At 40.1% G+C, this 20,064-nt stretch overlaps 3 protein-coding genes across 7 annotated transcripts in view; 1 reads left to right on the plus strand and 2 right to left on the minus strand.

Annotated features, from left to right (window-relative positions):
- The window catches only part of pak2 (p21 (RAC1) activated kinase 2), a 48,574-nt gene extending 47,306 nt beyond the window's left edge, over positions 1-1,268 (minus strand). The window contains exon 1 of the mRNA XM_062976509.1: positions 1,089-1,268. The gene's annotated coding sequence lies outside the window, so the exon portion shown is untranslated. The remainder of the gene's footprint in view (positions 1-1,088) is intronic.
- A 5,598-nt stretch (positions 1,269-6,866) lies between these two features.
- Positions 6,867-16,633, minus strand: pigx (phosphatidylinositol glycan anchor biosynthesis class X). Of its 5 annotated transcripts, none has more exons than XM_008106347.3 (7): positions 16,375-16,633; positions 14,428-14,527; positions 12,078-12,135; positions 11,514-11,655; positions 10,749-10,962; positions 8,998-9,098; positions 6,867-8,636 (listed from the first exon to the last, which is right to left on the minus strand). In XM_008106347.3, the coding sequence occupies exons 2-7, from the start codon at positions 14,480-14,482 to the stop codon at positions 8,481-8,483; spliced, it is 726 nt and encodes a 241-aa protein (XP_008104554.1). In that variant the 5' UTR covers positions 14,483-14,527; positions 16,375-16,633; the 3' UTR covers positions 6,867-8,480. The 5 variants fall into 5 exon arrangements, with proteins under 5 accessions (XP_008104554.1, XP_008104556.1, XP_003218376.1 ...); XM_008106349.3 differs by lacking the exon at positions 16,375-16,633 and adding an exon at positions 16,273-16,373; XM_003218328.4 differs by lacking the exon at positions 16,375-16,633 and adding an exon at positions 16,286-16,329.
- Positions 16,634-16,672: 39 nt separating this feature from the next.
- On the plus strand, positions 16,673-19,877 carry cep19 (centrosomal protein 19). Its single transcript, XM_003218327.3, has 2 exons — positions 16,673-16,805; positions 19,330-19,877. Exons 1-2 carry the CDS (start codon positions 16,676-16,678, stop codon positions 19,689-19,691), a joined length of 492 nt encoding a protein of 163 aa, XP_003218375.1. The 5' UTR covers positions 16,673-16,675; the 3' UTR covers positions 19,692-19,877.
- The last annotated feature ends 187 nt before the right edge of the window (positions 19,878-20,064 follow it).

Genomic DNA, 20,064 nt, shown 5'->3' on the forward strand with positions numbered 1-20,064 from the left:
GTTTGGGACTTCAACTCCTACAACTCCTAAGTTGTAGAATCTTACAGCTCGAAGGGACCCCCAAAGGCCATCTACTCCACCACCTATAGATAGAATCCTAGGTTAGAATCATAGCATCCTCGAGTTGGAAGGGACCCTCAAAGGCCATCTAGTCCAACCCCCTTTTGCCTGGCAGGAACACAATTTGATCCCTCCCAACAGATGGCCAGCCAGCCACACAGACATAACAAGGTCCATGGAGAAATAGAGCTAGAGGACCCTAGAGTTGGGAGAGACCCCCACAAGGGGCCAAGCAATATAACCTCTTTAATGCTGGAAGACACCACTGCTGGGACCTCAATCTGTGAAGACTGTGTGTTGACCGGCCGTGCACCGACCTCCACACATTTAAAAAAAATCACGCACTGGCGTCTTCCAAGAAATGGAGGACCATCATCCTCGAACTACGAGGGATCGCCTAAGAAGAAGAAAGACACAATCTGATCCCTCCCGTCCGATGGCCATACAACCGCACAGTCATTAGAAGGTCCATGGAGAAATAAACCTATAGAACCCTAGAGTTGTATTTAAGTTGTATTGCAATGCTTTTAATTTTGAACCGCTTTGAGTTTCTGAATGGAGAGAAAAAGCGGGATATAAATAAACATAATACAACTCCTAACAGCCAATTGTGGGAGTTGAAGTCCAAAAAACCTGCAGGGCCCAAGTTTGCCTAGGCCAGGTGTAGATGCAGGAATCACGAAGCGAAGCATCTGTAAGGAGAGCCAGTTTTTCGGTGCGTTTCTTTCTTTCTTCTTCTTTTGAGGCGACCTGAAATGTCGCCTGGAGGAAGCAAGCAGAAGAAAAGCCCTTCCTCCTTCTCATGTATTGGTATAGCTGATGGGGCGTTATATGGGTCAAAAAGAACACTCCCCATTCCCTCACAAGGCTGCCTTCCTCAGTCGGGACTTCGTGAGGCAGAGGCTCCTCGGGGCCTGCTTCCAGCGGGCCCTTTTTCCTCCGGCTCAGAAGCCCAGGCTCTCCTCAGGCACCTTGCTTTCTTTCCCTCCCCTTCCCCTGAGAGAAAGGGGCCCCCTCCTCCGACTCACCGAGGCCCAGCTGCTCCTTGCTCCGGGCCCTGGGACACTCGAGGGCAGGGCGCGGCCTCCTCCTCTCCGACAATGGCGGGGAGGGCCCACCGGGAGGCAGAGAGAGAGAGAGAGAGAACGAACGAGGAAGGCAGCCAGTCAAGCAGCGGAACCGCCGCGCGTGGCCACAGCCCAGGACCGGAAGGGGCGGAGCCACGCGGTCCAAGCAGAGGTGGGCGGGGAGAATGAGAGAGAGAGAGGGAGAGAGAGAGAGAGAGAGAGAGAGAGAGACCAAGCCTGTGCTGCAGCTGTACTAAAAACCAGGCATGAACAAACTTGGGCCCTCCGGGTGTTTTGGACTTCAACTCTCACAACTCCTAACAGTCCAAAACACCCGGAGGGCCCAAGTTTGCCCATTCCTGGTTTGCCCACGCCTTAAATCAAGAAACCGTTTTCTAAGATCTACAGAGATACTCACAGGAACACCTCAGCAAGCAAGAGTCCAAAAGTGGCTGATACCGAATGAGAGACTTTTGAGCACACAGGAGACTGGGCGACTTGAAAAGCACGGAACAGACTGTGCTCTAGCACCAAGAGATGCAGAGCCAACCTTAAGAAATGGGGCCACAACGAGGAGTCCACGGCATGTGAGTGTGGTGGAGAAGAGCAAACCACAGACTTCCTATTCATTTATTTATTGCAGGCCACCTATTTATTTATTTATTTACCATATTTAGGTAAAGGTAAAGGTTTCCCCTGACGTTAAGTCCAGTCATGTCCGACTCTGGGGGTCGGTGCTCATCTCCATTTCTAAGCCAAAGAGCCGTTGTTGTCTGTAAACACCTCCAAGGTCATGTGGCCGGCATGACTGCATGGACCGCCGTCACCTTCCCGCTGGAGCAGTACCTATTGATCTACTCACATTTGCATGTATTCGCACTGCTAGGTTGGCAGAAGCTAGAGCTAACAGCGGGCGCTCACTCTGCTCCCTGAATTTGAACCTGCGACCTTTCGCTCTGCAAGTTCAGCAGCTCAGTGCTTTAACACACTGCAGGCTCCATATTTATATCCCGCCTTTCTCAACCCCTGGGGGGAGTCAAAGCAGCTATTACAATGCAGCCTGAGCCCTGCCACACTCACAATGGAGGACCTTATAGCAATACCAGAGGCACTCCCAAGTGGCCAGCTACTGGTCAAAGAACATTTAGTATAATACTAAGATTTTTAACTTTGATTGTGTCTTTAAATACATTACAACTGTACCCTTGGTTCGCTTCTGACATGATAAAAAAAATCCTCAGAAGTTGTGAGGTCCATTGGAAACTAAGCAAGGGAGGTTTATATATCTGTGGAAGGTCCAAGTTGGGAGAAAGAACGCTTGCCTGTTGAAGGCCAGTGTGAATGTTGCAATTAATCACCTTGCTTAGCATTGAAAAGCCTTGCAGCTTCAAGGCCTGGCTGATTCCTGACCCTGGGAATCATTAGTCGGAAGCCATAGAAATCCACAAGCATGTGGACAATTTCAACAGAAAGGAGGAAACCATGAAAATGAATAAAATCTGGCTACCAATATTTAAAACCGCTAAAATCAGGACAATAAATAAAACAGGGGAATTCCAACGTGAATCAATCAGGCCCAGCTAACATATCACAACAAAGGATTCCCCCAGGCAGTAAGCAGCCAGACCTTGAAGCTGAAAAGCTATTCAATGCTAATCAAGGTGGCCAGTTGCAACATACACACCTGCCTCCAACAGACAAGTGTGCTTTCCCCCACCCTGGACCTTCCACAGATGTATAAACCCCACTCGCCTAGTTTACAACAGACCTCACAACCTCTGAGGATGCCTGCCATAGATGTGGGCAAAAAGTCATGAGAGAATGCTTCTGGAACATGGCCATACAGCCTGGAAAACTCACAGCAATCCAGTGATTCCGGCCATGAAAGCCTTTGACAACACTTTTAGGAATTGTCGAAGTTGAAGTCCAAAACACCTGGAGAGCCCAAGTTTGCCCATGCGTGCTGTAGACGGACCCCTGCCTTCTTTTGCCCATGCCTTTCCTAAACATCTCTAAAATCCTGATTCTCCCCCGAGTTGTAGTTTTGCAGTCTTTTAACTTTCCATGTCAAAGAGTGCTGGGGCCTCACCAAACTGTAACTCCTATTATTTCCCACAGCACTGAGCTGTGGTGGTTTAAAGTGGTATCAAACTGCATTTATTCAACAGTGTGGATCACATGTGTCAAACTCAAGGCCCACAGACTGAATTAGGCACCTCATGTCATTTTATGTGGCCCTCCAGATGCTAGACTACAATTCCTGTATTCCTCATCATTACACATCATGACTAGAACTGATGGAAATTGTGATACAGTAACATCTGGAAGGCAGCTGCAGTTTATTGTTTAGTCAGGAGAGTGAGGTTTCAATTTAGATAAAAGGCTTGTAGATAAGATGTCTGTCTTTAAAACGTCCTCAGAGCCACAAATGCTGTTGTGCTGCAATTTCCAAGATCCCCAGTCTGCATGGCAGAAAATCAAAAGTGATGGGAGTTGTTGTTAAATAACTTCTGGGGGCCCAAATTGGGTAAAAACTAAAGAGCATCGGCCACCATGTAAAAAAATGATTATTGGCTTTCTGTATCCATATTTTCCGGTCATGGATTCAAACGCTCTTTGAAGGCAACCATAAGGCTGATGCAGCCCTCAATTAAAATGAGTTTGACATCCCTTGTGTAGATGCACCCAATGAAAAGATATATACTGTCATTATGACAGACCCACAGAGTCATTGCCACCTTTCATCCCAAACTAGTTCATTTCATTTCAGTAAGCATGTATGGTCTTTTCCTGTTTTTAACTTTTTACAAAATGTACAGATGAGTACACATTGATCCATAAATGCTTTTATTTTGAATTTATAACACATTTCTTTGTAATAGGAAGTTGGTTGGACATTGGACATCTATGCTCATATGTGTCTCTCCTTTTTTAAAATAGTCGGAGAAAGAAAGTATATACAAAGTTAATTGCATTATCTTTCAGATGACCAATATACACAGTTATTTCAAAGAATACCTAAGAACATCATAAAAGAGAGCTAAAGAGAGCTTCTAGTAAAGTTTCAGATTAAAAAGGGGAGAAACATCTGAACAGCAGATCTGCTAAGAACAGCACATACAAACCAGTCTTTTCTTGCCCGGTAGCTAAAGTGCACTGCCTTCCTCACAGGCTTTCTGTCCTCATATTGGCAGGGCTCCAGGGCAGCTTCTGACGTAAGGGCAGCTTGATTAGAGTCAACAAACACTCAGTAGACGCTTTTTTGTTTTGATTTATGGCCCACAACTCTGTGCCGGACTCCATCCACACTGCTTGCCTTTACTGATGAAAGCAGCCAGACAGATTCTGGACTCTTTAGTGCCTAGTCCCACAAAACAAGTGCCCTGAAGTAAAGAAAACATAGTATGTCATCACAATTTTTAATTTGAAATATTTGCAACCATTCATATTTTCTTAACAGATCATTAAGCCAAGAAAAAAAAACCCCAAAGCAGCATGTAAAAAGTCAACATCTAATTAATCTCCAGATAAAATGAGCTAAAAACAATTTCTGAAGCCAGCAACACAGTGGTACTAAAAATTGTGAAAAGGCCCAAGAGAATCACTAGAAACACTTAACGTTTGCTAGTAAAGAAATCCTGGATTAGTCTTGGCACCTGACATGGATTTTAATAGTTCTAAAATAGTTCTAAAATAGTGTTTTAGTGTTTATACCTTGTAAATTTTGAATTGTAAATTTTATTGTTTTAGCATTATGTTTTGATTCTCCTCTGGGAGAGGAAAGCAGGAAATAATAATAGGACTCCGAAATACCATCACAGTTCCTCTTGCACGCACATTTACATATCTTTTTAGGATCCAGAGTTGTATAAAGAAAAACTAAATGCAGTAGCTAGAGATCATTTTTTGCTCCTTCCAATGCTTCTGGCTCCATAAATGTTACACTGGAACCCAGAGGCATTTGAAGGAAATGAAACTATCCATGGATGATGAAGCCATTTCACCTAGAATTCTCTGCTTCACATGGATCTACCTTTTGTTTCTCGTTTCCACTATTGCCTGCTTTTGCCTTTTGAAGCCTGGAACACTTCAAATCTGGCACCAGCCCTGACCAGAGCCACTAAGGACAGTTTCCATTTGGGGTAATAACAGAAATTGGTTTATTTTCACTCAAAACTGCATTATTGTGTATGTTTAACTGAATGTATACTCATATTGACAAATATTTAGTTCTTCAGCAATACTGAGCAAGCCCAGATAGAAAATGGAGGCTTTAAAAACTAGCTATTTCCTCACAGATTATGTTTCCCTGACCCATATCATTAGAGTGAGTCCTGCAGACCAAACCCAAAGAAAGTTGACAGTGAATCACCCTCTATGAGTCAGGAAAAAAGTTGTGCATACACACCCTTCTTTAGTGGCAGAGCCTGCTGACTACACAATGTGTAAACGTGTAAATCAGAATTCACAGTGGTGGAGTGACTGTTTGCTTAAATGAAGCCCAGGTCCAGAGACAGAATAGCCTCTTTGAGGGGTACAGGAATTTCCCGCAGGACAAGCTCTATCTTGTAGACTGAGCTATGAATTAAAAACAAAGCAAATTGCATACTTCATTGCTCATCCGGCATTTATAGCCCCAGGGGCTCCATAGTGCTTCCAGTGAGTTGTTGCTTGTTGAAGGTGGGGTAGAGTGATAAGTAATTTTTTTCAGTTATACAGTAGAGTCTCAGTTATCCAACACTCACTTATCCAACGTTCTGGATTATCCAACACATTTTTGTAGTCAATGTTTTCAATATATCATATTTTGGTGCTAAATTCATAAATACAGTAATTACTATATAGCATTACTGCATATTGAACTACTTTTTCTGCCAAATTCGTTATCTAACATGATGTTTTGATGCTTAATTTGTAAAATCATAACCTAATTTGATGATTAATAGGCTTTTAATCCCTCCTTATTATCCAACATATTCGCTTATCCAACGTTCTGCTGGCCCGTTTATGTTGGATAAGTGAGACTCTACTGTACTTACTTGTAACTGAAAGGTCTGTCAAATCATCTATGTACTAAAACTTCTTTTTTCAGTTAATTTTATGGAACACTTGAAGAACTAAAAAAGTTAGTTGTTCCTATCTCAGCCCCTTTACACCACCATCTTCCAAACAGACTTTTAATGCTTTCCAGTAAATACAATGACTTCTTACCATATCATAATGTTAGTATGGATGAAAACAGATTGGACAAGGAGAAGCCTCAAAAAAGGTGACCATCAACTCTGTGCCTATCTTCTAGTTTCTAAAGAAAGAGAACCTGACAGCTGGAATTTGTCTACTGACCTGTCATGCTGTATAGGATCTGACCTCTCGCTTCACCTCACATTCCACCGAACAGCTGCTTTCCTTTTTTTAAAAAAATAATCATTATCTCCTAGAGACAATGCCACTAATGATCGCTTCAGCATTTTTCACATGACTGGTATATTACCATTTCTATGGCCTTTATTTTGTTTAGTAATCTGAAAAAAAAATCAGATTTAAAAGATGCCATTAAGGAACAGTATATCACTGCACTGGACATGCCCTCAAGCTTTAGGAGACTCGCAGGGGGAAAATTAATCACTCAAGATATTGCTGGGCATCCTTTGCCATTGCTTATACCAGATAGGGCTAATAGGAGTTACAGAACAAAAACATTTTGAGAGCACAGTTGTCCAAGTCTTTTATCACATGTGGTCGAGAAAATCCATTTATTTTTAATGTTTTGACAAGTTACAATTGTTCTTTTATAAACATCATTATTTTGTATAGTCAACACATTTATTATGCTTATCTCCATCTTTATTCCAAAGAAGTCATAGCAGTGCACATGTTTCCCTGCCATTTACATTTTGTTCTCACAACTGCCTTGAGTCCCCACGGAGAGAAAGGTATGGTATAAATAAAAATAATAAAATAAACAACCCTGTGAAGTCACAGAAGCGGTCACTGGCCAAAAACCATCCAGTGACCTCCACAACTGAGTGACTGTTTGAACCTAAACTTCTAGAAGAAATTTATTTTATATGAGGAGCAGCAGCTGAATGTGTTAATGTAAAAATAATTAAAGTTTATTTCAAAATTGATAGGTATATAATGTCTTTAATATGATTTTACTGGAAAAGAAAAATGTAAACATGACAACATAATTACAAGAACAGATCAGCTTCTAATACAGAGATAAGTAGATGTAAAATAAAACTCTTTCAGATCAACATTAATCCAAAAGCAATTAAGATGAGCAAGAGAGGCTCCTTGCTGACCTTTCATTATGTACTACACATTATTCTAACAAAATTCTGCATTTGGAAAAATTCAATATCTTTCCATTTCGCCCTTTTTGCTAAGCCTGAGGTGGTAGCTGAAATATTTTCAAAAGCTCTCATCGCTTCATATTTTTTACAGGGAGAACAAATGACCAGTATATTAAATTAATACATCAGTGAAAGATGCCATAAAACAAGCTTTGGTAGAGACCCAAAAATAATGCTGGATAATTCAAAAGACAGGTTACAACAAAATACACAAGCAATAATACCAGCACAAGTAAGAAAAGATAAGTATAGGTAAGAAAGACTATTTCAGGCCAGATTTATTGGATATTTTTATTTCTATAAACATACTGGAGTTGGCCCAATTTTTTATTTTTATAAAAAATAGGGGGAACGTAGTTTTTCATTTCTGATACTATATAAAAATGATCAGATATTCAATACAAAATCTTGGATCTTTTCTTTCAAAACTTATTTACATAATTGCAGCTGTTTAATGCCCCCTGGTGATATGTAAAGCCTGCTAGGAATAGAAAAACTGAGAAAGCTTGGAAGTGCTCATTTTTTCCATTAATGAAGCAATTTCCTTTCTGCATTTCCTTGTATTTTCATGGCTAATGATTTACATCCAGTGTTTTGTCAGTGCTTAGAATAATTCCACCTGCTGCATTATCCCCTGTGACCATCACATTCATACAGTTTACTGTTTCCAAACTAAAATTGAATACAGTGCTACTGCCACTTAGAATTCAGTTTCAATGGTGTAGTTGATTTCCCCTATTGAATTGACATATTCAACAATTTTACATTAAACTGACATTCAAAAGCCTATTGGGAAGGATTGCAAAAATGCTCGAGGAAAAATACATCAGATGATATACAGTAAAGCACATGTGACACCAAAATGTACTTGACCTGCAACCAATCTGTGACGCTAGTCCAATTATAAACCCATACTTTTCTCATCCTTTGTCTTTCAGTTGTATTTAGACAACCCTTTTTTTCCTATGATGAGTCAGCAATAAAATCTTGTTTGGTTTCACAGTGAGCCTTGAACAAAGAAGAAATGTCCATGTTTGCATAAAGATGAAAGGATAAGACTGGAACATAATATTGTAGTGATAAGAGTCCCGGTGCATACCAGTGGAAGGTGATGATTGAATCCAACTGGTATCTGCAGTTTCAACTTCTTAACCTACAATAAAAGAGTTAAAGTTAAAACCTAAATAAAATTCCTTTGTTCAAAACTTATTTGTCAGAAAAATGGCAAATCAGTATATTAAATATATGTTGGACATTATACATTTTGGCTTAACAGATTTTTTTAGCATATACCATTTTATAAGACCCTTTATTTCAATCTTCTTTACAATATAATTCTGTATGTGTCTACTAATTGCCTTTTTATCCGGGGAAGAGTCCTACCATGTTTGTAAAATAATGTTCTTGATTCAATTGGTACTGGTACTGCTACTAGAACAGAATAGACATCTCAGAGTCTTTAGAGACATATTAATTTTAAGAATAAGTAAGAAAAGAAAGAAACGTGAACATACAGTTTTGAGCTTCAAACTATCCCAGTAGCACATATTAATACTCTTCTGGGTACAGGGGACTTCTATTTCAGTTTCTTTCAAGCAATCCACTGAGAGAAAAGCTACAAAGAGAAAAAATACATTATGAAATAAAATGTCATAGACAGAACGCCACCAAATAGAGTAAAACTCAGTTTATTGAGGTTACAAAACTGAAAATGCCCGTAGGAAACAAAGGATTAGGCAAACACTTGACTTCAGTGTGAAAAGTAACAAAAACAGCTCCGTTTGAACTAAAACGGTTCAAAAAGGATAAACCGGATTTAAACAGGAGTTTAATCCGGATTAAATCAAAAGTGCTTACTTCAGCCTGCAAATTTAGCAAACAAAAGAGGATTAACAGAGGTCAGAATGAACACAATAAACTGGCAGCAGATTCCTCTCTGCTACTCAAAAGCTACAGATGAGTAAATCAGGCTGTTTACTCCTCCGTGCAATGAGCGAAATCCGGGTCCAGGCACATCAATCAGGGTAACGGCAGTCAGCAGGGTCTCAATCCTGGTTGAAAGCCAAGTGCAGACGTCTAGAATTCCACAAGTCCCACCGATAGCCACAGAAGGGATAATCCGGGGTCGAAGTCAGTCAGTCCAGCGTCAATCCAGAGTAGGTAATTAATGTCCGTCAAAAAGACGACGGAGGTCCAAGGTATCCAGCAACGAATCACACCCGTCTTCAGGAAGTTCCCCAACAAGAGCCCAAGCGTTCGTCCAGATTACCTTGCCCAACGCAATTAGACATTGATCCTAAACCCCATTTTATCCCAGTTCAAACTCATTATCGCTGTCAGCTGCCATCCTAATCCCAGGTGCCTCATCATCATCATCCTCATCAGAGCTAAAACACCTTTGACTACGCCCCACAGCATCCCCAGCTGTGGATCCCGCTCCATCCCTCCAGCCCGTCCATGGGTCTGATCCTGCAACCCGCCAATCGCCCCCCAAGCTTTCATTGCCGGTGACACCCAAATCCTCCCTCACACGAGTCCACTCCATGTCATCCTCCTCCGAGCTGACCATTTCTTCCTCCATTCCCTCGGTAAAACCCTCAAAAGAATCCTCATCTGTTGGTTCTGCAAATAAGTCCCGGAGCCGTTTCCTTTCACACTCCTCAAAAGAGTCTGACTCTCGAGGAGTCTTACGACCCCGTCTCCTAGTACCGGAGCCAGAAGGCTCAACCATAACATAAAATGCATATTAAGGAAAGATATTACAGTAGAGTCTCACTTATCCAACATAAATGGGCCGGCAGAACATTGGATAAGCTAAAATGTTGGATAATAAGGAGGGATTAAGGAAAAGCATATTAAACATCAAATTATGTTATGATTTTACAAATTAAGCACAAAAACATCATGCTTTACAACAAATTGATAGAAAAAGCAGTTCAGTACACGATAATGTTATGTAGTAATTACTGTATTTATGAATTTAGTACCAAATTTTCGCAATTATTGAAGAATTGACTACAAAAACATTGACTACTAAAAGGCAAACTGCGTTGGATAATACAGAACCTTGGATAAGCAAGACTCTACTGTATTCGTATTTTGTTAATACTTTCCACAGCTCTAAATACATGTTTGCAATTTCCTTGTTTCCTCTATTTAAAGTTTTATGATACAATGACACCCTTCCCACACTCATATACGCCTTTTATTCCTTTTCCAACTGCTCTCATGTCGTTTCCCAAAATAGAAAGTTAATGTCTCTCACATTTCTGGCAATTGATCAATATTTCTGGACTCTTCAGTACAATAAAGATTCTTCCATCATCCTTTGTTGGCCGGTGATATCGACAATGCAATGGTAATAATGCTTTAAAGCAGGATTGGCATTCAGGATCAGGTTTCATGTAAACAAGAACAGAAATATCTGTAGCCAAGTATTCAGGAACTTCCAAATCTATATTATCTGAAATTACTAAAGCCTGCAGAAAAAGAACAGATAAATAGTTGCTAGGACAGTATTATTTCAGAATCATCGAGGCCTCTTCTACACTGCCAAATAAAATTCATACTATACCTCACAGCCCCTGAGGATGCCTGCCATAGATGTGTGCAAAACATCAGGAGAAAATGCTTCTGGAACATGGCAATACAGCCCAGAAAACACACAACAACCCTAAAATTCATATTATCTGCTTTGAACTGGATTATGTGGCAGTGTAGACTCATATAATCCAATTCAAATAATTGGATTGTCTACTTTGATAATCTGGATTATATGGAAGTGTAGAGGGGGGCCCAGAGATCTACCAGGACATCCAGATTTATCTTTTTCCCATCTGTAATGCACTGTAAGGATTGCTCTTTCACAGACAGGATGATTAGCTATATAAATATTATTTGCTTAGCAAAGAAAAACAGTGCCTATATGCTATCAGAAATCAAATTTTGCGAATATACCTCACGGATAAGTGTTTTATATTCTGTCATTGATTAATATTTCATGAGTACACAAATCAGCTCAAAGTCATACCTCAGTGAGATTGTACTTTTGCAAAGATATCAGTTCATAGGGATCCACATATAATCCTTTGGGAAGATGTACTTTAGTTGCAACTGTGCAGCTTCTTATTCCTTCATCAAATATACCAAGGTTTACCTTAATCAAGACATCTCTAAAGTTTAAAATAAGGAAACAGACAAAATGCACTTTCAACACATTTCTTCCAAATGATACAAAATAATATCAAAGAATATTGTGGTACCACTTAGTCTGTCATATTATTGCCTTGCCTCCAATTTTTGAACACACCCATTGCACCTGATATTGTTGTTGAGTTTATGTTTCTATGATATCTTATATGTTTTTATGTACTAATTCATTGTAATTGAAATATATTTTAAGCTGATGTATTTTATTGTTGCATTAATCCCTTCGGAGAGATGGGGCGGGATATAAAAATAAAGTTTTAATTATTATGTATTATACTAGCTCACTTCTTAATAACCACATGAAACATATTGCCACTGGGAGACAGATGTTTTAAGGATATATATGCCTTAAAAATAGACAAGTAGCAGATTGGGACAGACCTACCTATGAAAGCCATCTTTCAAAAGTTGTTGCATAACCTCTGGACATTTGTTCTGTGCATCTATTAAAAATAGAAGTTACATGAGAAATATTTTATAGTTTTAGCAATACTAACATATTTGCCAGCAGTACAAAGAAGCCACATCAACACATTTAAAATTTGAATAGTCTGTCTTTAAAATGGGACTAGAATGCCTTTGAAAGGAGAGATGGAAATGGGTTAACAGATCATATAAAGGAGGAGTGGCCAAAGTGTACTTGTGGAGAACAACCCCACCCATGTCTGTCATTTTAAAACTGAAAAGGTCCTTAACAAAGTGGACAATTTTATTGTTGGGGGGTATTTTGTGTTTTCATCCAAAAGTAGTGATTTCGAGTTACTTTCAAAAAGAACCTGTGCTTAAATATTGTCAGCACCCACCAAATAAAAATGGAAACATTGTTCTGGCATAACCTCTAGAGGGCACATTTCAACAAATATTAATTTTAATAAAATGGGACAATAGTTGGAAGAGCAATAATCTGAGGGCCAGAAGGAACCATGCTTGTTCCCAGATCTTAGAAATTTGCAATCCCAATATAATGAGAACTATCTGGTAAAGCCACAGTCAGGTATGGCAAGTGTTCAGCTCTCTGGATGTGGCTGAACTAAACTTCCCAGTATTATTTACCATTGGCAAATGATGGCCAAGGTTTCTCAGAATTGTAAGCCCTTCCGCACTGCCATATAACTCAGAGTATCAAGCAGAAAATCCCACAATATCTACTTTGAACTGGATTATTTGAGTCCATACTACCATATATTCCAGCGCAAAGCAGAAAATGTAAGATTTTATTCAGCTGTGTGGAAGGGGCCTCAAATTCAACATCTGGAAGGCCACACAATGCCCATACCCTGCTTTAGGAGTCAACCCCCTTATTGTTATTGCCAATCTAGTGAATTAGTCCCTGAATGGTAAGTTAACACACCAAGACAAACTGCCTCTGAACAAAATTTGTGAAATGGTTTAACAGCACAGAACTGCATTATGTGAGTCTACACATACCATATAGTTTCAAACTGCATTATATGGCAGTATAGATGGGACTAGAAAAAAGAAAATACTAGCAGGAGTATAAAAAAGCAATGTTGTTTTACATTCACTAAAGACACAAAACATGTTGATTGCTGACTGTCCCTGCAAAGGTCTATTTTACTCTTATGAAAAGAATCCAACTATTCACAACTTTCCTGGAGTTTTTCTTATTGACTACTACCATATATACTAGTGTTGTCCGAGTATGCATTTTGTTTATGGCTCTTTTTTTTTCTTCCTCCTAAACCATCCCCCTCTTCTTTTTTTTCCATTCTCTTCCTTCCTTTCTCTTCCCTTCTTTTTCTCCTTCCTGTCATCTAGCAACAGCCAATCCACTTTACTTCTTTTGTTTCCCATTCACATGACAGAGGGCCACTTCACCTAGCAACAGCCAATCCACTTTGTTCCTTTTCCTCAGCTCTGAACCCAAAATGGGTGTTTTTTTTTAGTTCAAACTCCTAAATTATTTTAAGTTGAATAATTAAGGGTATGTGTGCCAAGTTTGGCCCAGATCCATCAAGCCATGTTGGAGCCTTTGTGGTACAAACAAGCATACTCCAACTTTTTGATGGATAGATGAAACAGCATGAGATGGTATCTCAACAAAAAAAGTCATGGAAACACAATGACTGAATCCTGAATGTGCTCGAATATAATTAAATGCAATAGCACAAGTATCTTAATTCAAAATGTAATACATTATCCATTAAGGGCAGTTAAGCAAATTCATTCACCCAGGGCCCTTCTACACACAGCCATATAGCCCAGAATATCAAGGCAAAAATCCCACAATATCTGCTTTGAACTGGGTTATCGGAGACTCCTTCCACATAGCTGAAAAATATCCCACATTATCTGCTTTAAATTGGAATATATGGCAGTGTGGACTCAGGGCCCTTCCACACAGTCACACAACCCAGAATATCAAGGCAGAAAATTCCACAATATCTGCTTTGAACTGGATTATCTGAGTCCACGCTGCCATATATTCTAGTGCAAAGCAGATGTGAGATGTTATTCAGCTGTGTGTAAAAGTCCTCAGATAACCCAGTTCAAAGCAGATATTATGGGATTTTCTGCCTTGATATTCTGGGTTATATGGCTGTGTGGAAAGGCCCTAGGTTATCTGAATCCACACTGCCATATATTCCAGTTCAAAGCAGGTAATGTGGGAATTTATTCATCTGTGTGGAAGGGGCCCCAGTGCAATGGTTAGCATATGGCTTTATGCAGTTTACTCACCAACTAGTTTCAGGGAGAAGTGGAGCTCAACTTACGTGTGTATTGTACTATGCACAGCAAATAAATTATCCATAATGGAAGGATATCCATTTGAAGGTGCAAGCTCTTGTTCTACAGAGACATTTCAGAATAAAGCTGCAAAGAAAGTAAATCCCATCATGATACATTAGAATCCATTTAGAATCCTTTGTAACAAAACTGTGTGCCAAGGACAGCAGGAAAGATTAATTTAATCTAACAAAACTCCTTAGATTAACATTCCAAAAACAGGGAGGAAAAGACATTTTAAAAAATTACTGTTTACAGTCTATAACAAGCATGGACAAACTTCGTCCCTCCAGGTGTTTTGGACTTCAACTCCCACAATTCCTAACAGCCTATCAGCTGTTAGGAATTGTGGGAGTTGAAGTCCAAAACACCTGGAGGGCCCAAATTTGCCCAATCCTGTTCTATAAAATTTTCTAATTTGAAACTGCACGTCTTTAGTCCTACCATTCTCATGATTCTAATCTATCAAACTATCTTCTATACACTATTATATGTATGTGAAAATCTGTATGTGTTTATGTGTGTACTCCCACCTCCACAAACTGCACAGCGCTGAGGAGCTGGATCAAACTTCGCACACAGAGCCAACATGGCCAACTGTTAATACAAGTGGGGTTTGAGGGTGATTGTCCTTGGATCTGGGAGCTGTAGTTCATCCTTATCCAGAGAGCACTGAATCCAGCTGGTGACAGATCTGGACCAAACCTGGCACACAGACCCAACATGGAAAACTGGGCATACAGGCAGGGTTTGGGGGTGATTGCCCTGAGAATCTGGGAGTTGTCGTTCACTGCATCTAGAAAGCACTGAACCCAGCTGGCAACGGATCTGGACCAAACTTGGCACACAGACCCAACATGGCCAGCTGTGCATACAGGCCTGGTTTGGGGAGGACTGACCCACAATTCTGGGAACTGTAGCTCACCCACATCATTATGTATTTTCTAATGGGAGCATTCATTAAAAAAACAAAATCAAAGACTGGCTTTTTTCTAATAAATTGTGCTACTAATTAACTAAATGATATTACCTAACACCTCAGAACAAACAATACCTTTTTCAAATAACCTAGGCACTGCCGGGTATCCAAGCTAGTAATATTAATAATAATAATAATAATAATAATAATAATAATAATAATATTTTTAACCTGCCCTATCTCCCAAAGGGACTCAGGGCAACTTACAGGAAAAAAAAAACAATGGTAACATTCAATGCCCAAAAATCAGTAAGAACACTCTGAAAACAGAGGAATTATAGGCATGAATCAATCAGGGGCAGCTAACACCTCAGAACAAAGGATTCCCCCAAGCAGGAAGAAACCAGGTCTTGAAGCTGGCAAGTCCATTAATGCTAATCAAGGCGATTAATTACAACATTCACTCTGTCCTCCAACAGTTCTTTCTCCTACCCTGGATCTTCCACAGATATATAAACCTCCCTTGCTTAGTTTTCCAAAATACCTCACAACCTCTGAGGATTCCTGCCATAGATGTGGGAGAAATGCTTCTGGAACATGGCCATACGGCCCGGAAAATGCACAAGAACCAAATAAGAACGTACAACAGATCAAAACAAAATTCAATAAAATTTATAAAAGAGGATTCTGTGGGTACATCTACACTGTAAAATTAATGCAGTTTTGATACCACTTTTAACTTACATAGCTCAATGCTATGGAATACTGGGGGTTTTTTAAAGAGGTCTTTAGCTTTCTCTTCCTCACCAGGCTACAAATCCCACTATTCCATAGCATTGAGCCATGGCAGTTAAAGCGGTATCGAAATGCATCAGTGTTGCAATGTAGATGCCTTCTTAAGTGGAAAACATACAGGCTGATCTTACAACGGCCACTGCCATCCCTCCTCCTGACTATTCCTTCTTATCTTTGCTCTCTCGTCCCTTCCCCCCTTCCTCCCCCATTCAAGACTTACGTTTCCTTGTCACCTGATGCTTAACCTCACGCTGACCTAGGAAGCAAAACCGGGGCATAGAGGAGCTCTTTTGTTTTGCTTCCGGCTTAAGGTATTTCACCCTACAGCTGATCCCTTCAGAGCTTTTTCTCTCTTGTTTTCCTATTGCCATCCTCTCGGCCTGTAATAAGGAAGCCCCTTGTGGCGGCTTCTAAAATGTTACTGCCTCCTGTCAGCTGCTTTTCTGAAATAGTTGTTCAAATTCCTCCTTAGGCCAAATGAGTGGAATGTCTTCGGCCTGAGCTGACAAGTAGGAACGGAGATGTCCTTCCTGGCTAAGAAATGTGGCCTCCAGTTACAGCCGCCCTCTATCATTCTCATCTATGAGGATCAGCTCAAGAATAACATCCGCAAGCGCATCATGCCTGTTCGGAATTTCTCCAGGTTTTCAGGTAAAACATTCGCATTTTGCTATGGATCTCCCCTAGCATCTAGATCAGGCATGGGCCAACTTGGGCCCTCCAGGTGTTTTGGACTTCAACTCCCACAATTCCTAACAGCCGGTAGGCTGTTAGGAATTGTGGGAGTTGAAGTCCAAAACACCTGGAGGGCCCAAGTTGGCCCATGCCTGGCCTACTGGGAGTTGAAGTCCAAAACACCTGGAGGGCCCAAGTTGACCCATGCCTGGCCTACTGGGAGTTGAAGTCCAAAACACCTGGAGGGCCCAAGTTGGCCCATTACGGATAGGTCCAGCACAGCAATAGAGGATGGATGTCTAGGTGAGTCTACACCAGGCATGGGCAAACTTCGACCTTCACGAAACTACATTTCCCAGAATCCCATAACATTGAGCCATGGCAGTTAAAGTATCAAGGCGCATTAATTCAACAGTGTAGACCAGGCATGGGCAAACTCCGGCCCTCAAGATGTTTTGGACTTCCACTCCCACTGATCCTGGTAGGCTGTTAGGAATTGTGGGAGTTGAAGTCCAAAACATCTGGAGGGCTGGAATTTGCCCATGCCTGATAGATGCTGCACAGCAACAGAGTATTGATGTCTAGGTGAATCTACACTAGGCACAAGCAAATTCTGGCCCTCCAGGTGTTTTTGACTTCAACTCCCACAATTCCTAACTGCCAGTAGGCTGTTAGGAATGGTGGGAGCTGAAATCCAAAACACCTAGAGGGCTAGAGTTTGCCCATGCCTGGTCTACACTGTTGAATTAATGCAGCTTGATACCACTTCAACTACCATGGCTTAATGCTATGGGATCCTGGGAATTGTAATTTCGTGTGGCTCCAGCACACTCTGTCAGAGAAGGTTTAAAGACCTTGTCAAACTGAAACTCCTGTGGTATGAGAGAATTTCAGCTTGTAGTTGAAGTCCAAAACACCTGGCCTACTGGGAGAAATTATCTATATATGAATTACAGTTGTTTCGAAAGGAACAAATGACAGCATTGGAATCACTATGAGGCCCCTTCCACACAGCTGAATAAAATCTCACATTTTCTGTTTTGAACTTGAATATATGGCAGTGTGAACTCAGATAACCCAGTTTAAAGCAGATATTGTGGGTTATTCTGCCTTTATATTTTGGGTTATATGACTTTGTGGAAGGGCCCAAAGTCTTCTTTGCGGAGAGAAAAAGCTGGGTATAAATCATCATAAAAACAACACCATTTTAGAGTTTAGAAATGTTACATTTTTGTACCGTGCTTGCCTTGTGCCCTGTAAATCCCAAACCAATTAGTTTTCTCTAATTCTGTAATAACAGCCCTTTTTAATATATAAAGCAACTCAGCTGAGAACTGCATATTTGGAGTCAACATGGGTAAATTGTAGGGATGATGCAGATATTTGATCTGGATCTTGACACCTGGTTAACTGCTTGTTTATTTTAACTTTGGTTGTAATGTGGGTTGTATGCTGTATGAGTATATGTCAAGTGCGGGTTGCTGTGAGTTTTCTGGGCTGTATGGCCATATTCCAGAAGCATTCTCTCCTGATGTTTTGCCCACATCTGTGGGAGGCATCCTCAAAATGTGTTTGCCTAGTGTTTTGATACGGCCAATGGGCTAATCAATAAAACAAACTTTACCTTAATTCTGTAAAGCCTTTGTTTGTTAAGTACTGGTGCCTTTTAGCAATTGCACACACACAGCTAAGTATATTTTCAAAGCCTAACCTACAGTATTATCATGTTACATGTTTATAGTATATCAGAATGAGAAACCTGTCCCAGAATTCTATAGAGGCTATCTCAGATCAGTTTTCCATGTAATAGATATACTAGCAATATTTTAGTCTCACCTCAACATACAGATAGCAAGAAATGAAAATGAATCCAATGAGGTGTGATGTTTTGTAAACTGGATGACAGCTTTGGAGACCTGAATATGAAACCCTACTCAGCCAGAGTGACCTTAGAGTGACCTTGGGGACATCACACTCTCACAGCCTCAGATGAAAGCAAAGGCAAACACCCTCTGAACAAAACTTTCCAAGAAAACTCTATGACAAATCACCTTATAGTTGACAGGTCAGAAATTTCTTGAAAGCACATAAGCAGGCTTGTTTTTTGCCACTCCAGAGAGGGAGTAGTGGATTCAAACTGCAGAAAAAGAGATCCCACCTAAACATTAGGAACTTCCTGATGATGACATCAAAGAAATAGTGGAGTATGCTGCCTCAAAATGTTGTGGAACCTCTTTCTTTGAAAGTTTTTAAATGTAGACTAGATAACCATCCCTTGGGAGTGCTTTTATTGTGTATTCATGTGTGGCAGGAAGTTGGACTGAATGATGCTTGTGGTCTCTTCCAACTGTGATTCTTACAACAAAGGAATGAAGTCATCTCCATTGACTTCCTATACTGTTAGATTTGCTTTAAAATTACTTTTAAATGTATAATTTCCAAATAGTCTTTAAATATTTATGTTTTTTGTTATCTGGTTTATTTTTCTCCTTTGATGCAGATTGCAGCAGGGCAGCAGAACAGCTAAAGAATAACCCTAGACATAAAGCTTATTTGAATGGAGTTTCACTGGAACAGCTACAAAAGTTACACCGTTTACTGAGATGCCACTTGGAGGGACAAAGTCTAACTCAGAGTTTGGAGCAAATTAAGCGGGAAGAAACACTTGATCCGGAAGAAGACTTGAACAAACTGGATGACAAGGAGCTAGCCAAGAGGAAAAAAATCATGGATGAGTTGTTTGAAAAGAACAGGAAAAAGAAAGATGATCCTGATTTCATCTATGATGTCGAGGTGGCATTCCCACAGGATGAGGAGCTTGAATCCTGTGAGTGGGACACAAAGTCAGATGAGGAGTTTTGACCCAGAAGAATGCTCTGGGCTTATGGTGTGTTACCCTGGGAATGAAAAAAAAAAACCCAAAATAATAGGCCATTGTATTTTAGCAACAAAAACTTGATTTTGAAAGCCAGTTATATCTTGTCAATTATATCAAAGTTATTTTTTCCTATTTTTAGCATATAAAAATGTTGTTAACTTTTTTTTAAACACGACTATACTATCTTTATTTACCAGCTGTAGGTGAGTTCTTTCCTTCAACACATATAGTATATAAAAACAAATTTTCAAGTTTTAAAAATCTCTACAACTGCATTCTATTAGTGATGTGTTAGCCATGCTATACAAATTACCCATATTTTCTATAGAACAACAAATGTATTTTGCTGATAGAGGC

This window comes from Anolis carolinensis, chromosome 3 (assembly GCF_035594765.1).
Source record: "Anolis carolinensis isolate JA03-04 chromosome 3, rAnoCar3.1.pri, whole genome shotgun sequence".
NCBI classification, from domain to species: Eukaryota; Metazoa; Chordata; class Lepidosauria; order Squamata; family Dactyloidae; genus Anolis; species Anolis carolinensis.